Raw genomic sequence first — 23,851 nt, 5'->3', positions numbered from 1 at the left:
CAGATTAATAAGAGTGAAACCTACAGTACTCCTATATGCTGAAAAAGTTTATATTTAATACTTAACCATTTTAATACCACATAAGCAACCTGCCTTTTGCTTTCCTAGCCACCGAACCAAATGGTGATGAAGGTTATATGAGCAGTTACAGTGGATTTCATCTACGGGATTAATAAAGTATTATCTATCTAAATGAGATTGGCACCAGTATGCTTGGTGCAAAGATCTAGAGACAATGGAAAAAAAAAGAAACATTAAACCAGGACGAACATCTTCAGGTAGCAGAGACAAAAAGAGAACCCATGAGAAAAAAAATGTGGTTATTATTTCTAAATACATTTCTGGAGTGTTAGGGACAAAATGCAAGAAATAGAAGTTATTTCAATAAATAAGCTAGAGAAAGGAAATCAGAAGCGAGAGAACTCTTAAAGAACATACTGTAAGAACAGTTATAAATGAGTGGAAGCCATTTGGCCCAACTAGCCTGTTTGGTAGTTAATAGCTAGTTGATCCAGTGTATCGGCTTCAACAATATGGCAGAGTTCCATTCTCCCACGGCCCTTTGGGTAAAAAAAAATACCACTTGTTCTGAGTTTTAAGTGCACTTCCACATAGTTTCCAGTTTCGTCCTCTGGTTCATGTTATCAGAACTCTGAGAGTAATATGGTATCCTATGAAGTATACTTATCAATGTGATAGAGTTTGAGAGAAGTAAAATAGTATAGAATATATATGGAATCGGAAGAGAATAAATGGAATCTTTTTAGAGGAAAGTACTGTGAATAAAAGGCTAGAAAGCAGTTGTCAACGTGGCTTCATAAATTAATTTAGAAACTAAAGAAGACGTATGGAGTTAAACATGTAAAGAATATTTAAAAAAAAACCACAATCCATGAATTGCATGGATTAGAATGAATTGCATGCACGGGTAACTGAGAAATTGCATTGCAAGCTAAAACAAAAGCAAAAAATCAAATTGGAGTGATGTAAGTGTTCGTGTTCCACCGGGTAATAGGATCAGAACTATTTTACATTGTATATCCATAATCTAGGTTCATTTTGTAAAATGGTAAAATTCACAGATTATACCAGAAAAAAGAGGATTACAAATCACTATATGTATTGGAAGCAGGAAAAGAAATTCAATATGGAACAACACCTGACAGATGTTATTTAAGGGTGACAAGAGTAGATATTACTCGCATGTAGTTGGGACAAACTAATGATATAAGATGAAGAAACACTGAGCTTGAAGAAGCTATCTTGGAAAAAGTCTTGTTTTTTTTTAAAGAATTTGGGGAAAGTCAGATGTCAGGTTAGCACGATGGCTGTCTTGCAGCGCTGGGGCTCTGGGTTCAGCTCCTGAGGTGCTAAGTTTTCATGTTTCCCCGTGTTCGTGAAGGTTTGCTCTGAGTTCTCTGGTTTCCTTCCACAGTCCAAAGACAAACGCGGAGGTTAATTCGATTCTTTAAGAAAACTGACCCTGGTGTGAGTGTGTGTGTCCTGCAGTACCGTCCAGGGTGTAGCCTGCCATGCGCCTGTTGCAATGAATAAAAAATGCAAACAGTGTTAATGGATGTATGTTGAAGTTGTGCAATGCACTAGAAAGACCTGACAGAACATTGTGTGCAATTGTGGTCAACATGTTACAAAAAAAGTCCAGAGAACAGCAATTGGATATATTCCCAGGCTTAAAGGGAAGTCTTTCTCTGTCAGGATAAAAAAACTGAATGAACAGGACTGACTACTAGGGACTCTGACTGACTACTAGGGATTTATTTTTTGAGGAAATTATATTCCACATCCTAAAGAGAACTGATCTGTAGACCCACCATTGAAACACAAACCAGAGGACACCAATGGAAAATATAGGGAAGTACTTTTAGAACAGAGATGAGGAGGCATTTTTTAATGAAAAAAATAAAGTTGATAAGGTCTGGAACAAGTTACCTACTGTAGCTGTGTTATCAAAGCCGAAAACTGCTTTTTTCAGGAAGTGGCTTTAAGATATCCTTGTACCACTTAGACACTAGTTAACAAACTAGATAGGCTCCATTCTTCCATTCATAACCTTCCTTATGTGTTTTGTCCATTTCTTGGCACAATAATACCTTGTAGAAATGTAGAAATACATGCAGTTTGGTTTACGAAAAGGCTTCATTGATAAATACCTTTTATTTAGTGTTGTTTATTGCTTGCAGCCTGTGATAGAAAGTCAGACTTTTTAAGGAAACACAATGATTCTGACAATAACCTGAGCGGAGGAACAAGCTATAAATTGTGCTACCGTGAGCTTAAAAATTAAATGATAGAAAATCAGTAACGTACAACCATAACTTCCAAATGTGCAGGTGACATCCTAGTTTATGAACAGAAATATAAATTATTTCAAAAGTGTATGAAGAAGAATGGAAAAGATAAAGGATTCTGTGTTGAGATGAAGTGCTATTTTGAGTTGCCCATTCTAAAATAAGGAAAGCTTCTCCCAGGAAGAGCATGTGCCTTTTTCTGTGTTTATGAAGTGCTGTGGAGTTTTCTAAATTATGTTATTGGTACTTAGGAGCAAGCGCTTAAGGGTGCATTTGTGTCTTTTTATTATTCTCCCCTGTTTTTGTCAGTGTACCCCAGGGAGTCAGACTGAATAACAATAATGATATAGGGATCAAAAAGGGATACACTAATTGGAGATTGGAAGTTTATACAAAGAAATTCTTTGTGAAAACTCCCTGAGAAAAACATAGGACCTCTTGTGAATGTTTACACGGCCTGGATATTCCTAAACAAAGATGCATTCTTTGGTGCATCTTGATTTAAAAGGCTATTGGTATTCAATTCAATGTTGGCTTCCCAAGTGTCAGTAATAGGAGTCATTTATATTTTCCAATTTTGTATTTGTGAGTTTTCGAATGATAGACTGAGTGTTAAACAAAAGGGTCTTTAAAATGAAAAATGTTTTACCTTTTCTAAAGATGGACTCCAAGAATTACAACACTGTACTGCACTTCCATTTGCAAACTAGTTGCAAACAAGTAATCATAGTTGATACTTTAACCCATTTGCTGTAATTGTACATGAAATCTAAATCACATGAATCACTAATTCTCAGTAGAATGAATCCATATCATCACTATTTAAAGTTTCATAACTAAGAAATATCAACTGAAGTAAAAAAAACAACTGATGAATAGCATTGTTCTTAATGAAGGGCAATGCCACTTTTGTATGTAGGGCACGTACTGTGTCTCTGAAGAAATCCTCCATCTCAAAGTTTTGAATGATGGAAATTGCAGTGAAATTAGCTGCCATTCATTAAACAAAGTGGAATGATGCCTGGGTATGGAGAGCCGATGATCCAGTCTTTGTGTTGTGAATTTTCTTGTGATGTACCACAGCCAGTGAGGAAAGACATTTGTGTGGTACATTTTTCCATCAAAAAACTGAAAACCTGACTACCTGTGATATTGTTGGCATAATGGTAAGGTAGAACGCCGTAACCTCTGTGAATCTGTTACAAAAAACAGAGGAGTGGTTACAAATGAGAAATACCCCTTTAGCCTTTTTGATTGCTATTAGTTTTGATCCGAGAATATCGTTGAGCCCTTTCTTGAGAGAAGCGACCTTCATCAACATGCTAGTCCACGACACCTGCATCTCTGTGTATAAACAAGTGTCTCCCATTCTCGGTTTTAATTGCACTTGCAAGTCATTCTCACTTGTGTCCCCCTGGTTCATGTTTCACTGCTGATTCTGAAAACAGTCCACTGGGTTGACTTGATCTGTGCGTCTGAGGACTTTGACTACTTGAACTGGGTCCCCTTGTAGACTTCTCTTTTCAAGACTGAAATATTTAAGTTAATTTATCTTGTCGGTGTAGGGCATTAATTAAAGTGTACAGTAAAGTCATTGTAAAAATTGTAATAAAAATCTAGTGCTCTTTTAAGAAGTGGACTATAGAAGTCACATTCACTTCTGTTCTTAGCTCTTCTACAGGCAGTTTGTCTTTCTGTTAATGTGGTGTGTTTTATTTTAATGGTGGCAGTCACTGAGACTGGCTGAACAAAAGTCTGTCAGGTGTTGTTTTAATGACATGCTTGTCATTATTGTGCAGAAAAAATGTGAGCATTTGTTTGTGAGGCGGTGGCAGTTAGTGATAAGAGGGCATTCATTTTTGCAGTTGATTATGCAGCTTATTCATTTTCAGCGTTACAACTGGCAAAACGTTTTTCATGGTTTTGTTTTTGCCTGAAGGTAAACTGCTGACATGATCACCAAGAGACTATTATAACATTTCAGTCAGACCTGTATTTAAAGACGACTCGCAGGACAGGCAAAAAGGTTGCCAAGTACAAGTAATGTCTTGATACCAGTTAGTGAATGTCTCAGTGTTCTGTTCATCTGAAATGCCTTTCTGTAACATGATACGGTTATGAACGTTGTTAAAAATTATACAGTATATACACAAACCTGCTGAAATTTACAGTTATAGGGTACAGATAGGTGGCAAAAATAGTAAATAAAACCAATTTTACTGTTAGTACTGTAAGTGGTTAACTTTCTCAGCTCTCATTACAGCAATCAGTTGTTTAAACATGTGTTAATTACATCATTAAGGTAAGGAGATCCAAAAAACAAATATTTTAAAACTGTGTACAGTATGTATAATACCATAAATTGCAGTTTTAACATTTTTACTCATTATTCAGTTGAAAAATCAGTTTTATGTTGAATATGCAATAATTTGAATCATTTGAAAATGGATTCGTTTGAAAGTTTTTTTAAATGTTTTGGTATTACTGTGGACTTCCAGAACAATAATTTATTTCTCTGTGCTGTTTTGTTTTCTATTACTAAGTAAATTCTTTAGTTTTGTGCTTGTGAAACAGGGACAGTTCATCTCAATACTTTGCATTATGCATGACATCTTTCACTTCTCATAAATGCATTGATAAAAAGGTGTACCTTATTATTGTTCAGATGCATTTTTTTCCCCATATTGTTCTGATTAGTTATGAGCGCTGTTCTTGTCAGTTTGGGGGAAAAAAAACAGTTGGGAATGAAACTATGAATGTGCTATGGATTACACTAAAGGCTTGCTTGTCACTGCCTGTTACTTGAAGTGATTGCAGTTGATATTGCCTTGTTGAGAGCTGATAGGATTTTGTTTGCAGCTTAACCTTGACAACAAGATTGTGGTGTGCTGAATATTCTGATGGACCAGTCCCTGCACAGGCCATGGAAATTGTGACTTGTAGGTTTCAAATATAAAATGTAAATATAAAAAAAAACAAGTAACGGATTTAGGTCTAAAATCCAGTATTTGATTAAAACATTTAAGTTTTCATTCACTGTGGGCAAAAGCAGAACTGAAGTCTGGTGTGATATGTTGCATGTGACGTCAAGGTCTAACCTACAACACGTAAAAGGCATTGCTTAAGATAAAACATTGCAAAATCAAAGATTATTGTGTAAATTTCATGGATTAATTCATGTTTACTTAGCTGTTGAGCTTTATTGCAAAGTACCGTTCCATCCCTTTTTCTCACCACTTCATTGAATTCAGAGCTGCAGGACCTATTCCAGAAAACAATGGGAGCAAGGTGGCATACTCCCTGGATGGGACACCACCTACTGTACCACAGGGCACACACAGACACAGACACAAACATGCAGGCACACGGAACCAGGGCCACGTTTTCCAGGAGCCAGTTAACCTACCCATATGCCTTTGGCCTGTGGGAGGAAACCAGAGCACACGGAGGAAATCCGCAAGAACATTGGGAGAACATACAAACTCCACATGGATAGCATTCCAGGACCAGTACTGAGCCCAGGGTGCCAGCATTGTGAGGCAGCAATGCTACCCACTGCACCACTGTGCCATTCTTATTGCAAAGTATCTCTGATGCTTTTTGAGGGGCACAAATCCATTGCCTAAAATCAAAATCAGTGTTCCCTGCTATAAGGAACTGCACTTAAGTGGTAACTATTTGTTTTTCAGTGTTAACTGTTTGCGATTCAATGAGCCCAGATCATTTGAGTTACCTGTGACTTTTTATCTTGTACTTTGTGGTAAAAGTACTTTAGTAAGGCATTTTCACCGTTCATTTTCAAGTTCATTTGGCACAGGAATGTTATTATTCATATTATTGTTAGATAAAATCAGCTGTTGAATTTCGTGTTTTACAGATAACATTAATGTCCTCTATACTGTTCCTTTAAATTGCGTGTCTCTGAATGTTATTAGAGTAAATTATATTTAAGAGGAGAAAGTTGGAATTTTTATTGTAAAGATTTGTGTTTTAGATTATCCAGATTTTTTTTCCTGTTTTTCCTCCTCATGTATCATGTTATACTACTGAATAAAAAAAACATTACTTTTGGGGATGTAATATAATAATGCAGCTTTTACCAATACCGTATGAAATTTCCTGATATATTTTATATAATAAAAAGGATTGTGTTATATATCAACAAAAGCATTCAGTAACTGTTTATAATTTGCTAAATAAAAGTTAAGAAATGCAGATTTTAGATGTCACAAGTATATTTTCTAGCTTTTTCTTTAATAGTTTTGTCACTGAAAAAAAACATATATACAATGCGGTAGTTAATAGGAATAAAATTCAAAAGGAATCTTTTCAGTACCCACACATGTTCAACCAGATTTTGCATGTGTGGCACATTTTATTGCTTAAGAATTCTCAGCTATTTTAATTATTTAAATCCTGCTGGGCAGAATGGAAAATGTGTCCCTGCAATGTAAAAGTTGTTGCTAGCAAACATGTTCCCTCAGTGAAACAGTTTAAAAAAAATTGTTGTTGTGTTTTTAGGCAGGATATTATGAAATGGAATGGCTGGGGCTACAGTGATTCGAGATTCCTGTTCAATAAGAAAGGCCAAGCTGAATTTACTGGTAAAAGGTACAGTATTTTGTATTTCTTTTCCTTTTAATCAGAGCATACATTTTTGTCACATACTTCTTTCACGCATAGTTTGCAAAAGGAGTTCAGTGCTCCTTTGACAGAATCAGATTCTGTATTTTTGCATTACATTGATAGATTATAGCTGTAAGTGGTCATAAAACTTTATGTAATAATATACTGACTTTCACTGGTGAATCAATACTGCTTTGATGGCTTTATGCACTAGTGTGCACATTCTTCTTCTGTGTTTGTATCAGTATTACATCAGGTAAAGCCTGCCTTTCCTTCCACCAGATGTCCTGTGCCTTTATCACTGTAACTAGTCTCATGTAGTTGTTGGTGTTATCCTCTTATAACTGCATTGCCAAATACAAATACTTCCTTTTTAAACCTCTCCGACTCGCCAATAAATACGAACAAATGCATATGTTTTAGGACCAACATGAAGGTTTACACAAAGTAGAGATGGTGAAGTAACTCCATACACCTGAGGATGATGTATTGATTTTAAACAGGTCTTTGAGCACACCTTTATGTTTTACTTTTGATTGCGTTTGGCATGTTTTTTATGCTCCATTGTTATCAGGGTTGATAAATGAGAGTTATCCTGATGTAGTGTTTTGTGTAAATTCCACACTTTAACAGATTAAGTTGATAAGTAGCTGCATGTCAGATACACTGCACTGGTTCGATGTCTATATCCTCCATGTGACACCACTGCCACCTTGTGGTAACTAATATTTATGTTACCATTAGAGATGTAGATTCCCCAGTATTAATTAAGGATACTTGTAGGGATGTTTCTGATATTGAAGGTTTTTGTGAATAAACCATTCTGTCTAGAGTGAGTTTACATACTTTCAACATTCAAGTTCAAATGAAAAGAAAATCAAAGAAAGGGCCTTGTGGAATAAACAGAAGTGACATAAAAATAATAATCAAGCTCTTGGCTAGTGAATAAAAATGCATTTCTCAGGGAGTCGTAATAATGGTTTAAGTTTGGATACTTTTGTAGGTGTCCAATTTATTGTTATTGTATCTTGACTGAAATAATGCAGCACCTCATTATTTTCTTGAATGACAGCATCTTTATAAATCTGAATATTAAATGACAGTTCTAATGAACAACAGTATATTTCTTTCACTTCAATCAGTTAGATGTGTTAAGTGATAATTTCTGTATGACATACGGTTTAGTTAGTTTACATTTAGGGTTACTAGAAATAACTGTATTCAATATTTACACACAATTGAATTGTTTCTATATGATGAATAAAATAATTTTCCATTCTGTCGTATTTTGTAATTATATTATTATAGCAGTTTAGAAGTGCTGTCTGATGATGTACCTTTAGTCCCGTGGCTGTTTTCTAAATCCTGTTCCAGCACTAGAACATGACTAATGACTAACCCATAATACTGAGTGGCCAGCTATGTTTCTTGAACTCAAAGGAATGTCCTGCTCTGGCGGTCTAAAAAAAAATTTAACTGTTTTAGTCTTGAACAGAGAAGACGTTGAGTGGAACGGATTCAAAAAGATTGAAGTCCTCTAAGGCATTGATGAAGAAATTGTACAGACTTCTTTGGAATCAGCCAGCACAAATCATAGAGCACAAGTGGGAACAAAAGGGACGTACATCTAAAATTAAGAATATTAGGCACTTATTTACGCAATGTCCATTCCATAGCACATAATTAGATCTTTGACAGTAATATATACATGAATCCGGAGTCAGTATGTTCCATTTTTCTGAAGAACGTAGGGCTTAAAGGTTCTTTTTCCATTTTACAGGCACTTGGAACTTTTTAGTTTCAAATATAAAACAATCAAAACATGATATGAAACTTTCCTTGGTGGGTAGAAAGTGTGTTGCTGAAGGAATGATTCTTTAAATTTGCAATTGGACCGTCTCCTCTGACAGCTGTATGTGTTGATTTCAGGTATCGTTTAAGTGGCATGATAATACCTGGCTTAAAAGATTGGTTTGAAAACACTTTTGGAGCAAGTCTAGAACACAAAACACCACCCAAAGTAAGTTTTCATTTTTTTTTACAGTAATGTTTCGATATTTCCCTTTTCTAGCTCTTAACTCCTATATATTTCTTTATCTTTTTTTTTCAGTCCACATTTGATGCCAGTGCTCTCCAACCACCCATTTTAAATGAGGGCTTCATGCAGGACCTTAAAGCTTCAGCCATACCTTTTTCCCATGAAGCAGAAGACAGGATATTTCGTGCTCATGGTGAGCACAGTACAGAGTTTTTCTTTTAAATAAATGCCTGTATGAAAGGGTTTTAAACGTAAATTTTTTTGTTTTCCAACAGGCCATTGCTTGCATGAAATCTTTGCTCTTCGTGAAGGAAAATTTGGACGGATTCCAGACCTTGTGGTATGGCCAAGTGAGTTTTTATTTCTTCAACTCAAATACCTAAAGGGTTAATTGTAGCAGACAGAAGTCGGCAGGTGTACAGTATAAATATGTATGAGATGTAGCTTTAATAAGATGCATCTGGGGGAATACATTTGACATCCAATACTCGGTGATTTCAAGCAACAGAGTGCAAACATGAATTATGTTCTGGAGATTGGTTCACTGCTGTTATTGCTGGCTCTATTTTATCATGCAAATGAGTGGTGACTGATTGCTGAAACATGATTAGCAGGGATAGCAGATCACAGCTCTTCTACTATATTGTTCAAATAGGAATTATTGTTACCTTCATCGCTCCACAACATACATTTTTAAAGGATTAATTTTCTTTTTCTTTCCATAAAACAATCGGGATCATTTTTCTTGTCATTTTGTGGTGCGATATTAAAATAGTGTTAGGTTTCTGGTCAGAATTTCACTTGGGAAATTCCTGGATTTTTGGTGTATAATGCCTCAGTGGTCAATATACCTCAAATAGAGTGCAAAACATATGATTCCAACAGAATCTGATGCATCTGGTGATTCACTTAGCATTTTGTAGTAGATCTGCTGTTTACCCATTTGCACAGGTGACCAACCCTACCTTTGTGCTGGCTGACATTCTTAAATATTGCATCACCCACTCTGTATTTCTATTCTACTAGTCTTCCACTTCCCACACCCACCAAACTGCAAATTATTTGACTTCATTTCAAGGGAGCCTGAGGCAGTAGGAACTCCCCAGCCCTAACAAAGTGCTGAGTTTCCAAAAATGCCTGTAGGCTATTTCTTTTCTGTAGAGTCTCTCTCATCTCATTTGTGTAATAGTTTTATTATTATATAAATCTGCTAGTTTCCAATTAGAAGAATTTGTTTGGTTCCATTAATTAATTCAAATTTAATGTTAATGTATTTGTATTAAAAGCTTGACCCAGACAGTTAACAGATTTGAATAGATTTCATTCTCGGTGTTAATAACCTGTTTTCCCCATGTCATTTACAACCACTCCTGCTCTCTGGTTTGAGTTTCTCTCAAGTTACTGCTCTGGGTGCACCTTACAGTATGTGATTGAGGTAGTAGCAAACATGAGCCATACAGCTTGAGCTTTGGACTGTTTTCTTATGCCCATACTCAGTTTTAAGTTTCTGCTGGTTACTAACCTCATCAATACTTAGTCTTGCGCCTGGAGGGTTAAAGTAAGGTGCCGTTGCACCTGATCTGGATCCTAAACTGAATCACTACTGTCCTATGTCAATTTTTATATTTCTTGCAAATTCTGCAAATGGGTGGTTGCAGCTCAGTTGCAGTCTTATCTCATGATTCATGTATAGGGAGTACTGGTACCTCTCTTCATTGCTTTGGCTCCTGTTTGATTCATAGAGACCAATTTGTAAGTCTCGGCAGTTTTAAATCTTCTGACATCCAGGTTACGCAGGGATATAATCAAAGAGTTCTTTGGTTGCACCTTTACTATTTAGTTCATGTACTGTATATAGATACACTATCTCTTAGTTACATTATTTGCCTTCATGGATTTGGTTTTCACAGTTACCCAGGCAGCACTCAGATTTATTTGCAAGCTAAATCAGGTGATACTCCTGTGGTTTCTGAACTTTACAGCTACCTGTCTGACAATAAGATACAGATACAACAGGACTTTCTTTAGCTAGACTATAGACAGAGTCTTTGCTTATTGGCTTCCATGAACAGCTACAAACAGTGGTGACATCAGAGTCATTGGCAGACATTCAACCCTTGATTGAACTTGGGAAATTGTTTTGACTACAGTATATCTTGTCATTTGAAGTACCTGGTAGAATTATCACAAAGATTTATTTTTCTGTCAGTGTAGCATTGGTCTTTTATTCTGACTGATGCTGAAAAATTGATGCGTTTATTTAAAGATTTTATTTTTATTTTGGGTAGCTACTAAGGTTTTATTATGTCCAGGCTTCTACAGGTTTTGTGCAAACTAAAACTGCAGTGTCTCAACATCTCACTTCTGTCCTTTGTGCATTGTACTGTTTTGCAGTAAAATCTAGAGTCCTCCATATAAGGCCCAGCACAATACTAGTTCCAGATTGTCATAAGGACTTCTTGCATGAGTATTATCCAACAGTTAATCTGAGATTTGATTTGATTCTACTTTAGACTAGGTTCCCCACAATGGAACCCTTCTCTTGTTTGTCTCCAAGGTTGTGGTACCAAATCTATTAGAGACTCGTGACAGTGGGCATTTTTTATTTTTGTTTTAAATGTAGCTTTTAATGTATGATTTTACCTTGGATGTATTTGGTCATTTTCTTTCATGTATTATACATTGATTATTGTGCAGCACCTTGAGTTTTTGAAAAGTGCTTATAAGTATTATTAAGCAAATGTACTGTTGCTGTAATGTTCTATCTGCATTTTCAGATTATTCTATAACGCAGACAATTATTGTGATTTTCCACAAGACCAAGTTCACAAAGAAAATGTGTCTTCAATAATCAAGCCATTGGTTTATTTTCTAGGCATTCAAAATACATAATACTGTGGTAAATTAACAAATCATTAACAAACTCTCATCATAAAATTTAAAAAGGATGTTGTCTTGTTACTTTCAGGAAGTTTATAATGACCTGTGTATTTAAAATGTGATTTTCTTTTTTTTTTAAATGTGCCTTTACTCCTTACAGATTGCCACAACGATGTGGTAAAAATCGTGGAGCTGGCATGCAAACACAGTGTTTGTGTAATACCTTTTGGCGGTACGTACTAACATTTAAACAGCTGTTTTAAGAACAGGAAAAACTAAAAACTAAATGTGTTTTCTACCTATTTGACTTAGATGCTTTTTATGACCCATGTTGCTATTTTTTCATTTAAAAAATGTTGATTAAAAAAAATCACAAAATGAATATGCCAACAGGACTAATTTCCTAAAGTAACAAATAAGAATTTTTGAGCACTCTGCATCAAAGTAAAGAGATTTCACTATAAAGAGCATCTGAGCCTGCACTTGGCCCTTGTGTTTGGTTTTCCAGTGCTGTGGGATTCTTGGATTATTTTTCTGTAAAATACTGATTGTAGATATTTATTACATCACATTTTGTACTGACCTGTGCTCACCCTTGCCAGGTGTACATTGATCTAGAGTTTTGAGTATAATTAAATTATTTTAATATTTTATTTTGTTAGAGGATACTTATTTCAGTCTTAATAGAAAAAACCAAGTATTCTGGAAAAAATATTCCTTAAGTCCTGTTAAATTCAGCCAGAGTTTAAAGAATTGCAATTATGCTTTTCACTAGGAAAAAAAAAAACTTTTCCGCCATAAATCATTGTGTCATAACCACTGATCTATCTGTGCATATTTCTATTTCTTGTTCATTTTAGAAGTGCAATTAAACAAAGTCAGCATCTCAGAATCTAATTAAGAAGTGGCTGACTGTTTATTGGCAAGGACAAAAATCAGCTGTCTTTGAAATTAAAGTTTCAATTAGCTATGGCTTTTACGATAGCTAATTTTTTTTTCCTGACAAAAAAGAAAGTAAAAGATACTGTCATTTTCAGACTGAAGTTGGAGATTAGTTTCTCTTGATAAAATACTTTTGATTGTGATCAATAAAAACCATTTTCTTTGGCTATACCATGTAAAACACTAAAAGTTGTGTTATTAGTTAGGTTTATCCGACTGGAATTGTGCTCCTACAGTAGTGCTTTAATCAAAGCAGATGGCCCCATTTTTGTTTTATGACACTTGTCCTCTCACAGGTTCTGAAATACCATGACTCATGTCTGAATCACCTTGTCTTGCTTTGTGCTGTGGAGTTAGAGGCTAGCCTCCTAGCAAGTCCATCTGTACGGAGTCATCAGTTGCCCTTTATGAGAGAGAGAAGGGGAAAGTAAAACTCCCACTTCAAATCAGCCAGTTGTTAACTTGTCCTTGTTTGTAGGAGGTACAAGTGTGTCAAGTGCCCTGGAGTGCCCTCCTGAAGAAAACAGGACTATCGTTTCCTTGGATACCTCCCAAATGGTAGGTAATAAAATTCCCTTAACAGGCCTGTGAAAGACTGCAACCTTAACCTCTCAACCTGTCAGACTGGAGGATGGGGTGTGGAGTCAACCATTTTCCTCAATTTTTTTTCTTCATTTAATTTTGAGTAATTATTTCATAAAAATGAACCGCAAGGATTTGGTCAGAGAATAAAACTTAAGTCCACTGGAGTGAAGCTATTGATTCCTTTTTACATGGGTTGCTCTATCGGCCTAAATTAATTCTGCTTGTCTTTACTTCAGATCTGTTCCTTTTTGCTTAAAAAGTGTGCTATGTGAATGGGGAAAGAAAGGAGGATGGTGCCGTCATTCTGTAGACAGTTTTGTTCCTCTGGTGGTGGCAGGAACTGGGTTATGCTTCACAGACTTCTGTAGGAGTGCCAGTTTGTGTTCCTGGCAGGGCTCCTCTAGTGCCTGGGAGCTCAGAGGCCAAGTGAGGGGAAGCTCGTGCAGGGAGGAGAGGGCTAATGATGCAGTGGAGATGTTGCACTTGGAACTAATTGGCAGGACGTTCACTGTTGTTCATGCTTCAGTTTTGCCTGCATTATGTATATCCTTGGGAGCTTCTCAATCTGCCTACCTGAAGCTAAATGAGTCCTTAAGAACAGCGTTTTTTTTATTTAATACACCAATATGAAATAAAATCCCCGTCCGAGTGTGATTCTTTAAAGGCTTTTATTTGTTTGCTTTGAACCATTAAGTGTTATAAGAAACACTTGATAAAAATGGATTCCATACATGTTGGATATTGTGCTTCTGAAAGGCTTTTTGAAGAGATAAATGAATGCTGTGGTCTTAAACTTTCTACCTCTTTAATCTCCTTGCCTCCGAGTTAGTGGCACAAATACCACTGCGCTAATCTTTCTATAACAATATATTTAGGTCATGAGGATCAGGAGTTTTAGTGTGGCACATAAAAGCTACCATATAACAACAGTGCCCATTTTATTACCTTTGGAAAATGACCGATTAGGGATTAGGAAAGTGTTCAGATCATGCATTTTCACAGCACAAATACCACTTTAAACTAAAGGAGTTTTCCAGGTTTAAATGGATATTTAAGTGTTGTAATGCATCCCTGTGTACTTTCAAATTCATTTTTTTTTCCTTTTTATCTTTTGGACTACATAGTCATGATTTTCCACATTTCTTTACCAGAGCTGGATGCTTTTATCTCTTGCAATACCAAACAAGGATTATTTCACGGATAACCTAGCCTGCTCTGTATCATTTTCTGTCAGGATCCATTGCCATAGATTCTACCCTTGGGCATGGATCTTTTCAACCACTCAGTGAACTGCAGGAGTGAGAGCCACCTTTGATTATCATTGTTGCAAAGGCCCAACCGCAGTGATTAGGGAGCCTAGCCAATCAGAAACATTCCGCCATTCATCAGAAGCTATTGTATGATGTTTCAGACATTTCCATATCTTATCAACAGAGTTGTCTGTAAAAGGTTAAACTCTGTCTACCAATTTAGGTTCTTTCTGGTGGAAGATTACTTGTCAATTCCTCTGCTTCATACTCGAAATACAAGGCTAACAAAAGCTGTCAAATTGTGCCTCTAGTGCTACAGTATCTACAATTCCCACAAATCCATTGTTGTTTTTTAGTGAATATTTTAAAAAGCCTTTATCTTCATCAGCCATCTAAACTAGTCCTCTAAAATATAAGACAATGTTATGTGGCTGTATTGAGTTCAGAGTTTAACACATTTGATTGTCGTCCTTTTTTGTAGGTTGTGAGGTTCAATTTTCATGATTTTTATGCTTCTGCTATGGGATTTGAAAAGAAACTTGGGTACATTTATCAAATGTTTTGCTTCAACATTTTTAGTATCTGTTCAAATTAAAATGGATATCTGTATATCTACTCTTCTTAGTCTAACCATGAAAGACCAATGGTAAAAAGGTTTTCAGAAATTTATTTTGCATGGACCTTAAAATGCCATGGATTATTTAGAAGTATGGTACAGAATCAATATATAGGGTTTCCATTAACTTCTGAAGCGTTTTTCTACCCTTTTGGCTAGTGTCTCATCTTGACTTGCTTACAGATTTTGACAAATGAGACTGTATGTGAACCTGTTTTTCAGAATCGAATATTGTGGATTGATGAGAAGAATTTAACAGCGCATATTGAAGCTGGCATTATTGGACAGGATCTGGAAAGACAGGTAAGTAGATTATACGTTGACGACTCAACTGGTGATGTTTGAATTCTTGAATTTGTTTAAAACATGCACCTTGTTGTATGAATTCATTCATATTTTGAAATGTGTTCCAGTTATGGCAAGTGCCGTCTTTTTAAATTTATGTTCTATATTCTGTAGTTTTGTTCTATAGATAGGTAGGGATACTTGTGGTAGCCTGCTGGGATTAACAGCGTAATGATAATAGCCCAGTATGAATGAAAAAAAAAATGTATATGTGCTTCACTATAGTTCCAACGTTGTGAAGCAGTAGATGCTTGAATGTGCAATAAGCACAGAAATGTATTTTGTTTTCCAGAACTTTCTCCCTGAGTTCTTTTCCCAACACTTGTCATATCTGTTCCTGTGCAGATGTTTCCTTTTATAGTGTGCCTTACATAGCATCTTACCCCGAAGCAAAGAAAGATATTAAGTCAAGGAGTAGTGTTAAAAAGAAATGCCATAATCAAGGATTACGCTGACTTCCAAATTCTGTGTGTACTGTACCTAAACACTTGATGCTTCCAAATCTTCCGCTTGTGCTGCATGTACATATGTGTATGGTAAAAAAATGTAAGCATACATTAAGAATTTAAAAGATGGCAAGTATCTGTGTTCATATATTTTGTCAGTGCATCATTTAATTAGAACGTAATGCAATAGCTACAGTATAGGGCTAGGACACTGTGGAGCAGTGCAGAGATAGTTGATAGAATTAAATCACTGGTGTGTAATGTTTGGAGTGTACTCACTTGTACACCAGGAATGTAAAGTGGCATCAAATGAGCATGAAGCTTGAATGCTGCAAAGAAAAGCTTAAGGAGGGTCTTTTGAGACTTGGTAGCGACAGAGCCTTACTGGCCCAAATGTTGAAGGGCATTGATTGAAACTCAGGTGCTGAACAGATGGCTCCATCAAACTAATTCAGAAAAATGGAAAACTAGCTACTGTTTGATGTAGAAGAATGTGTGTTCTGCATCACAAGTAGATGCTGGTTTTGCATATAGAAAGCTCAATTTTATCTACCAGATGGCTCGACATTAAACCCATTCTTCCTTGGGAAATTTATAATAAACCAGGCCTGTTTTTAGTTTGATAACCTGGAAGGTTGATGCACATCTCATTTGGTTTTAAAGACCGTGGATATATTGAAGGGTTTTAGCACTTTTCCCGAAACAGTCCATTGCAAAAGAAGAATGTGGAAATGTTTGTCTGGAGAATTTTAGTATTCAGTAGATTCATAAGCTTGTAGTGTTCAAAAATGTGTTTTTTTTAGTTTTGACTCATTTCTTTAAGTTATTGGCTACTCATTTCTTTATTTCAATTCACGATCTTTGTTTTATTCCACAATAGAAGGCTAAATGTGAGAGAAAATCTAAAATCTGGTGTTATTTGAAAAGCATTGCAACATTTTTCAGCAGTGCACTATAGCAAGCTGAATCATTGCACTGTTGCGTTTGAGTTAATTTTCCAGTGCATTGAAACGAATTTGCATTCTTGTCTTCCTGTGTTACTTGTAGTACAGTGGTAATGAGAAGAAGATTTATGGTTTCAAAATATTACAGATCAGAATAGAGAATTACTTACTGAATATTGTGGTGCTCAAATCTATATTATGTGCAGTCTGTAAAGCCTTATTAGAGAGGGATGCAAAAAACTAGTATACGTATATATTCCTGTACCTTTTACACAAATCCTTGAAAAAACAGAGGAATGTTTTGCTGAATAGTATTCTGTTAGGACTGTTAGTTTGTTCCATTAGTTGTACCTGGAAATTATTTTTACAGCATATTTTAACTGGGTGAAGGTTTATGAAAAAAGAGGAATAATCACCTTGGGTTTCAATTTTACTTTGTCGAAAATAAAAGAAACAATTTCACAAGCAGTATGTGATGAAACAATACAGTTCTTCCTTTCCTGTGTTGATGCAAGGCATTCAGAAAAACGGGTGCCATAAATGTAGCACCGATACGCCGATGGATTGCTGGTGGTGTTGAAACATCGTGTTCAGGATTTCTTTTGTCCCATTCTTAGTTGAATGAGAGTGGCTACTGCACGGGGCACGAGCCCGATTCCATGGAGTTCAGCTCGCTGGGAGGCTGGGTTGCGACTAGAGCATCTGGCATGAAGAAGAATGTCTATGGCAACATTGAAGACCTAGTAAGTTTTATTCAGTGATATTCAGGGAACGCCGGAAACAGATCACAATCATTTTGTTATAGAGAAGTCGGAATATATAAACACATTAATAATCACAGTGAAATTATTTTATTATTGTTTGCCTTTATCTAGGGAAGCCTCACAGTAAAGTAGATTTCCATTTTGTATTCGTAACACGCAATACATGAGTCCGTGGACTAATCATGGTGCTGGGTACAGGAAGATGAAAAAAATAAATCGGTCCACGTAATGACAGTGAGGCTAACACAAACTGGATGGGGGAGAGTGTAAGTGCCACACAAATTATATTTTAAGAATTTAAACAGATTGTGAGTACACCCTGTAGGTACTGCAGCCAGAAAGTTGCTTTACCAGTTTGACAATTAGGAACATGAGTGCCTTATAAGAGTTGTTGAAAGATATCACAGGTGCTCATGTCTACCATGTGGGTCTTGAACAACAGGTGCCAGAAAGATATTATAATGATACTTTTTAAAATTTGATGTAATAATTGCTTGGAGTTTTTCACCTCATGACTCTAAAGTGTTTCAGATATTGGAAGGTGAGCCTTAAAAAAGTACAGCTCCCACCTGGTTTATATGCACTATTCTGCACCAACAGCCCCACAACTTAGCAATGGAGAACGGAGAATTTACTTCTCAAGTTGAATTAAGGAGGAATTTTAAGAACACCAGAAAGGAGAAACAGTACAGTGGAGTTGGCACCCATATTCTTAGGAATAGTGCCAGCTACAGTACTTTAACCTTTTCTCTGCTCAGCATGTTTGAAAGGTTTTGTTCCTAGCCTGCTCAAGCAAGATGGCTGCCAACATTCCAAAGGAGTTCTACACTGATACGAATTCCATAAATGTTTGCAAATACCAATCACGTTTACTGTAATTAGTATCAACTGTTGCACACATTACTGTACAGAATAAGCATCAAGCAAAATCACATTTATTAAACAAATCATATTTCTAAGCATCATGATCCAGGCATTTCTTTGAAAATGCAATGCTATAGTCTTTCCAATAATGAAACTGTGTTGTTATCATAAAATTAAAATTGGAAACAAGTTGAAACAGTATATTTCTCACAATTAACATTTTAATAACCGTTTCTGGTGAAACTGTATTGGCCCCAACCAATCTAAACTTCAGAAATTCATTATTGCAATAGCAATATTGAGAGAATTGTTTGAAAAAAAATGTTTTTCAAGTAAATTCTGAGATCTGTCATTAATTCACATTTGAAATAAACATTAAAGTAACCAGTTGACAGTGATGTTAGAGAAAAATTTGGTTTGTCAATAGCAGGCTTCTTTAGTGGACAACAGTAACCTAAATTTTATGTGCAATATTTTTTTTATTTTTAATTTCACCACATCCTTTATTACAATAAAACCCATGGTTCAGTGTTTATGTTTATGATAATCTTTTTTGCCCAGTTTAAGAAAATCCCAAAGCAATTAATTACAAGATTAAATATTTTTTTTGTATTGTACAGAAAATCACCGAATATACATTTTTTTAATGTAAAAGGTAGTTTTTGGTCTTTCACTTGTAATTGTTTACAGAGTTGACAAGCTAATGACAGCTTTCGAAATGTTAATTTTTTTTGGCGGTTTCTCTTTGGAAAGTGTTATTGAAAATACACATGTCCACAGAGTATTTTTGCCTAATACTGCAATGTCCACCTTCCCACTCTGTTGCTCTGCAGGTTGTCCACATAAAAATGGTGACACCTCGAGGGGTGGTAGAGAAGAGCTGTCAGGGCCCTCGCATGTCGACCGGTCCCGACGTGCATCACTTCATTTTGGGATCTGAAGGTATTCTGTGTTTTGTGTGCCTGCCACCGAACTCCGTCACTGAAAATGTGGCCGTAAAAGCCTGTCTGTCAGGCGGTTTTTTGTGAGAGTAAATTGGAGCGGAGTTGCAGCACCAGATGTGCTGAGGAGGAAGTTACTTTTGTCAAAGAATTGAATTAAAGTTCTCTTAACCAAATGTTTGTGTTAATTGAATTTGAGTGCAGGTTATCCATATAAGTGAAACTCAGCCTGGTATGAAAGTGTGCTTAGCTATAACTAGAATTGACTCGAAGGTACCATTTGCATACCAGGCACACACCTGCCCTTTTTTCTACTGCTTTGTCCTTCTGGAAACCCTTGGAGAATATTGCCATATGCCAGGTTCTTCCAGCTTAATTAGAAAATTCTGGACTCAATAAAGCTCGTATTGGCATTGTAATGTTAAACATCTGCTTGCTAACAAGCTGAACAAAATACAGCTATTAGCCTGCTGAGTGCAAGGCAGTGTACCTAGGACATTTATACTCATTTTTAGACCTTGTAATGGCAAATTGCACTTTAGTAGGCAATCTTATGAGTATTTGTAACACTGGTTATTGCCCCATATTCAATAATGAAGTTACTGTTCATATGCCTTCATAATGCAAGTGAATAATTTGGAAATGAGTTAGAAGTATGAAATTTTCTTAGTTTTATTCCAGAGGTTTGGAGTGTCTCTGTCAAACAGATTTTGTCTCCGATGCAACATAATTTGTAATGGAAAACTTTCTGTCTAGGTTTTGATACTTAAAAAAGTATTCGAAAGGGGCTACACTGTAGAGTGCCACCAGGTGATCTTTTTGGAGGATGTACAGTAATCCCTCGCTATATGAGTTTTAATTTATACAAGATGTAATGATTCTTACCCGTCTTTTAATTTAACAAGCGGATTTTAACTTTTTCAAGCTGGGCTCTTGTCAAGCGTTGCCGAAATTCTCTCATCTTCTTGGATGAGGAATTTACATTTTTTTAATTACATTTTTACTTTTTTTATAATAAACCCTTATGTGTATTATCATTAATATATGTTTATGCATTTGCTAATGGCTGTAAAAATGTCGCCAATGTACTGTACCATAAATGAGGAGGATTGTTATTGCTTTGCTACTGTATCTATTGTTTATGCATCGGCTAATGACTTTAAGCATGGTATTCAAATAACTAACCAGGAATGTTTTTTCTTTCATAACTTAGGTACTATCCTGTGCTTTATTAAGGTGAACCTTGGGTGTTTGAGGGACATTTTTGAGTTTTGGGAGAAACTGGAGATTATAACATAGAAATTTTGTTTCCCTTACTTCGGTTTTCACCGTACAAGCCATTCTCAAGGAACAAATTAAGCCTATATTAAGAGGGATTACAATACTGTCATTTTAATTTGTTTTCCTTACCATTCTCAAATGCAATTTCTGTGTCTAGTTGGAAATCGTACGCGATCATTTTTGTTTTCTTGTACTATACAGTATGTTTTTAACAGGTTACCTTAGAACATCACTCAGGATGAATTACTTAAGATATATTAATACATGCTCTCAATCTTGCATTGATATCAGCAATCTGTGAATGAATACTTTTTTAGAACCTATTAAAAACTAAGGTAAAATTAATTTTAGGTTTTTGTTTGATTTACAGTTTGAGGATCGTAATGATTTCCTTACATTTTGTGCTTCGAGGTCTTTGGATTCCATCTTGGCTTTATAGTGCAATGTGATGCACTGGGTTATGGATTAGTGTTTGTCTTGCATTGGCATTAAACAAAATACTCTGGGAGAGAAAGTTTGACTTTCATCTCGTGCCTATCAAAGACTGCACGTTAACCTTAAGAAAAGATTGGTTAGCCTTCTGGATGCCAGGAAAATACCAGCAGAGTTTGAGGGCAATAAAAAAAAATCATTAGGTGTTTTTTCCCCTCTGTTAACCCACATATTTTCAGATAGTCCATGTGGTTCTCATTCTTTCAGTTCTTTGTCAGTTACAAAGTCCCTTTGAGAATTGTATCCTGATATGGGTCCCTTCTGTGACCCTTTCTGATGAAAAAAATCCCCTTGGTTAGCAGCTGGCATTTAAGAATAACACTTCTCTTTGCCAGGGATTTCAGTGCTCACTTCTAAAAGCATGCGTTTCAAGTGAAAGCAGTTGTGCCCTATATGCTTTTTAGGGAAAGATGTTGAGTTGACCAGAAAAAAAAAAGATTAATGTAATGTTTCGGGGCCTGTCTTGTTTGCATTGTCTACATCCGTTGTTATGAAAAGCACTTTAGTTTTTCTTTGATTGAAACGTTGTCATATTGTTTTGCAGTGTCTTTTTTCCAATTTTATAAATCGGTATTAAAAGTTTAGACAGCATGGAAAGACACTTTTGCCTTCAGGATGGAAAAGGTTAAAATTCTGAGATGATGACAAGCTATCTGAAATGCTCATCTATCCAAAACAGGGTGAGTAATACTGTTGTATTCTCAGAAACCAATTCATTTTTGTATTAAAACCTGATGACTGCAAACCTCAGTAACAGACCCCCTGGAGGCATGGAATGGGATTCTTGGTAGGGCTTCTGCTGACTGCTCAATCCCTAGTATATTGTGTTTTCTATTTCAATTTTTCTGTCCATTAAAGTACTAGAAAACTTGAAAATACCTCATTTCAAATGTACCCTGCATGTTTTACCAGTGCCTTATAGGAAATTATATTTGAACCATCCGGAAGCATCCGGAAACCAAGTACAATTATGGTATAAATCTATAAAAACCTTAAATGCAGTTCTATGTTCCTGTGATTAAAATGAATCTAATATGATGGTGGTATTTCTACTGCAGTGATGTAAGTTATGTTTACTTAATGTGGAGACAGATGAAACCTAGAATGTTCTGTGGTAATAATTTGAGTTAGTGATAATGTGACTCTTAGCTGCCTGAAATGACTTTGAGTGGAAATTGTTACAAAGCAATGTGGCAGTTTACTGTAGCATACTTATTGAATCTTTCAGAAGAAAGGGATTTTCACACTCCTCTGGGTACCTAACAGAGTGGAAGCAGAAAATGTGTCTTCCCTAAAGCTTTCAGGGTAAACTGCAGTGAATGGGAGACTTTTTCTCATGTTTTTTTCTAAATTTCTAAATTGTGAGTCCAAATCTATGGAAGAAGTGGAAGTTTGTGCCTAATTATTTGAGTAATAAAATCTGAAGTTCAGACATCTGTGAAGATGAAGCAACCAGGCACCTAAGCTGAGGCTTGATACCAAGTATTATTTTCAGAACACTGAACGCTGAGACGAGAGTACCTGAGATTCGTACTTGCTGAAGGATGAAGAGAAATTACGTTCACCATTAGGCCACTAGAGAGCAGCATGTAGTGTCATATTAGTGGCTCATTAGCACACAGCACCCGTACCCACTGTGCTAATGGGGTTGGCTTTGTTGTTGTTTCCTACATAAAGGGTAATTATTTTAACTGCAATCCAAATGTTTGTAGTTATGAGTTTAACTGTTTGTTAGTGATGATAATTGAATATTTTCTTTGCTGTGCGCTCATGTTTTCTAATGTGTCATCCTTCCACCTGTTATTTTTTTAAACTCAGTGATCCTGTACATTGTATATGCATTGCACAATACAGTATAAGCAGTTAGGCTTCAAGTAAGCCTAACAAGGCGTCCTTCCAAAAACAAGGCGTTTTTGGAAGGATGTCTGTCTTTTAAAGGAAAAAAATTCTGCATTAGTCTGCCATTTTTGCCTGTGTGTTTTCTAGGTTATAGACAATCTTTGCATTTCACACTTTTATAACCCCTTTACTCATGACTTTGATGTGCATTTGATGAATAGATCTTCAGCTAAACTTGGTTTCCAGTATCGTTAAAGTCAGATACATTGAGATAGATACAGTATTACATATATATCATATGTAAGATATTACATATATATAGTATGTAAGATATTACATATATACATTAGTCTTTTGTGTTCCTCAAAACTATAATGTTAATAAAATAAGTGCCCATAACTAAGATAATTAGGAAGATATCTGCATTCGTAGTGGATTGTATACCTGTCAAAGCTTTAAAAGTCTTTATAAAAAAGAACTCGCAGTTACCCATTCAGAATGCAAATTATGGATTTACTACATTCCTTTTTATGATACCAGTTAGTCTCAGTTAGTGGTTATTTTATGCAGACTAATTAAGATGACAGTATTATCAAAGTGGATTTTTATATGCAGGAGCATAACTAGTTTTATATCCACATTTCGGATTTTGCAGTTTGCTGAATGTGGGGGTTATAAACATGCTCTAC

At 35.8% G+C, this 23,851-nt stretch overlaps 1 protein-coding gene across 2 annotated transcripts in view; it reads left to right on the top strand.

Annotated features, from left to right (window-relative positions):
* Window positions 1–23,851, top strand: part of agps (alkylglycerone phosphate synthase) — a 55,332-nt gene that overhangs the window by 7,118 nt on the left and 24,363 nt on the right. For both annotated transcript variants that reach the window (XM_088605198.1, XM_088605197.1), the window contains exons 2-10: window positions 6,831–6,920; window positions 8,865–8,955; window positions 9,046–9,166; window positions 9,249–9,323; window positions 12,014–12,085; window positions 13,274–13,353; window positions 15,469–15,549; window positions 17,599–17,724; window positions 19,443–19,551. In XM_088605198.1, coding sequence (XP_088461324.1) covers window positions 6,831–6,920; window positions 8,865–8,955; window positions 9,046–9,166; window positions 9,249–9,323; window positions 12,014–12,085; window positions 13,274–13,353; window positions 15,469–15,549; window positions 17,599–17,724; window positions 19,443–19,551 — 845 coding nt within the window. The remainder of the gene's footprint in view (window positions 1–6,830; window positions 6,921–8,864; window positions 8,956–9,045; window positions 9,167–9,248; window positions 9,324–12,013; window positions 12,086–13,273; window positions 13,354–15,468; window positions 15,550–17,598; window positions 17,725–19,442; window positions 19,552–23,851) is intronic.

This window comes from Lepisosteus platostomus, chromosome 14, assembly GCF_059453375.1.
Source record: "Lepisosteus platostomus isolate fLepPlt1 chromosome 14, fLepPlt1.hap1, whole genome shotgun sequence".
Lineage (NCBI taxonomy): Eukaryota > Metazoa > Chordata > Actinopteri > Semionotiformes > Lepisosteidae > Lepisosteus > Lepisosteus platostomus.
Note: the sequence above shows the minus strand (reverse complement) of the source record. Positions and strands in the feature narration are given on the sequence as shown.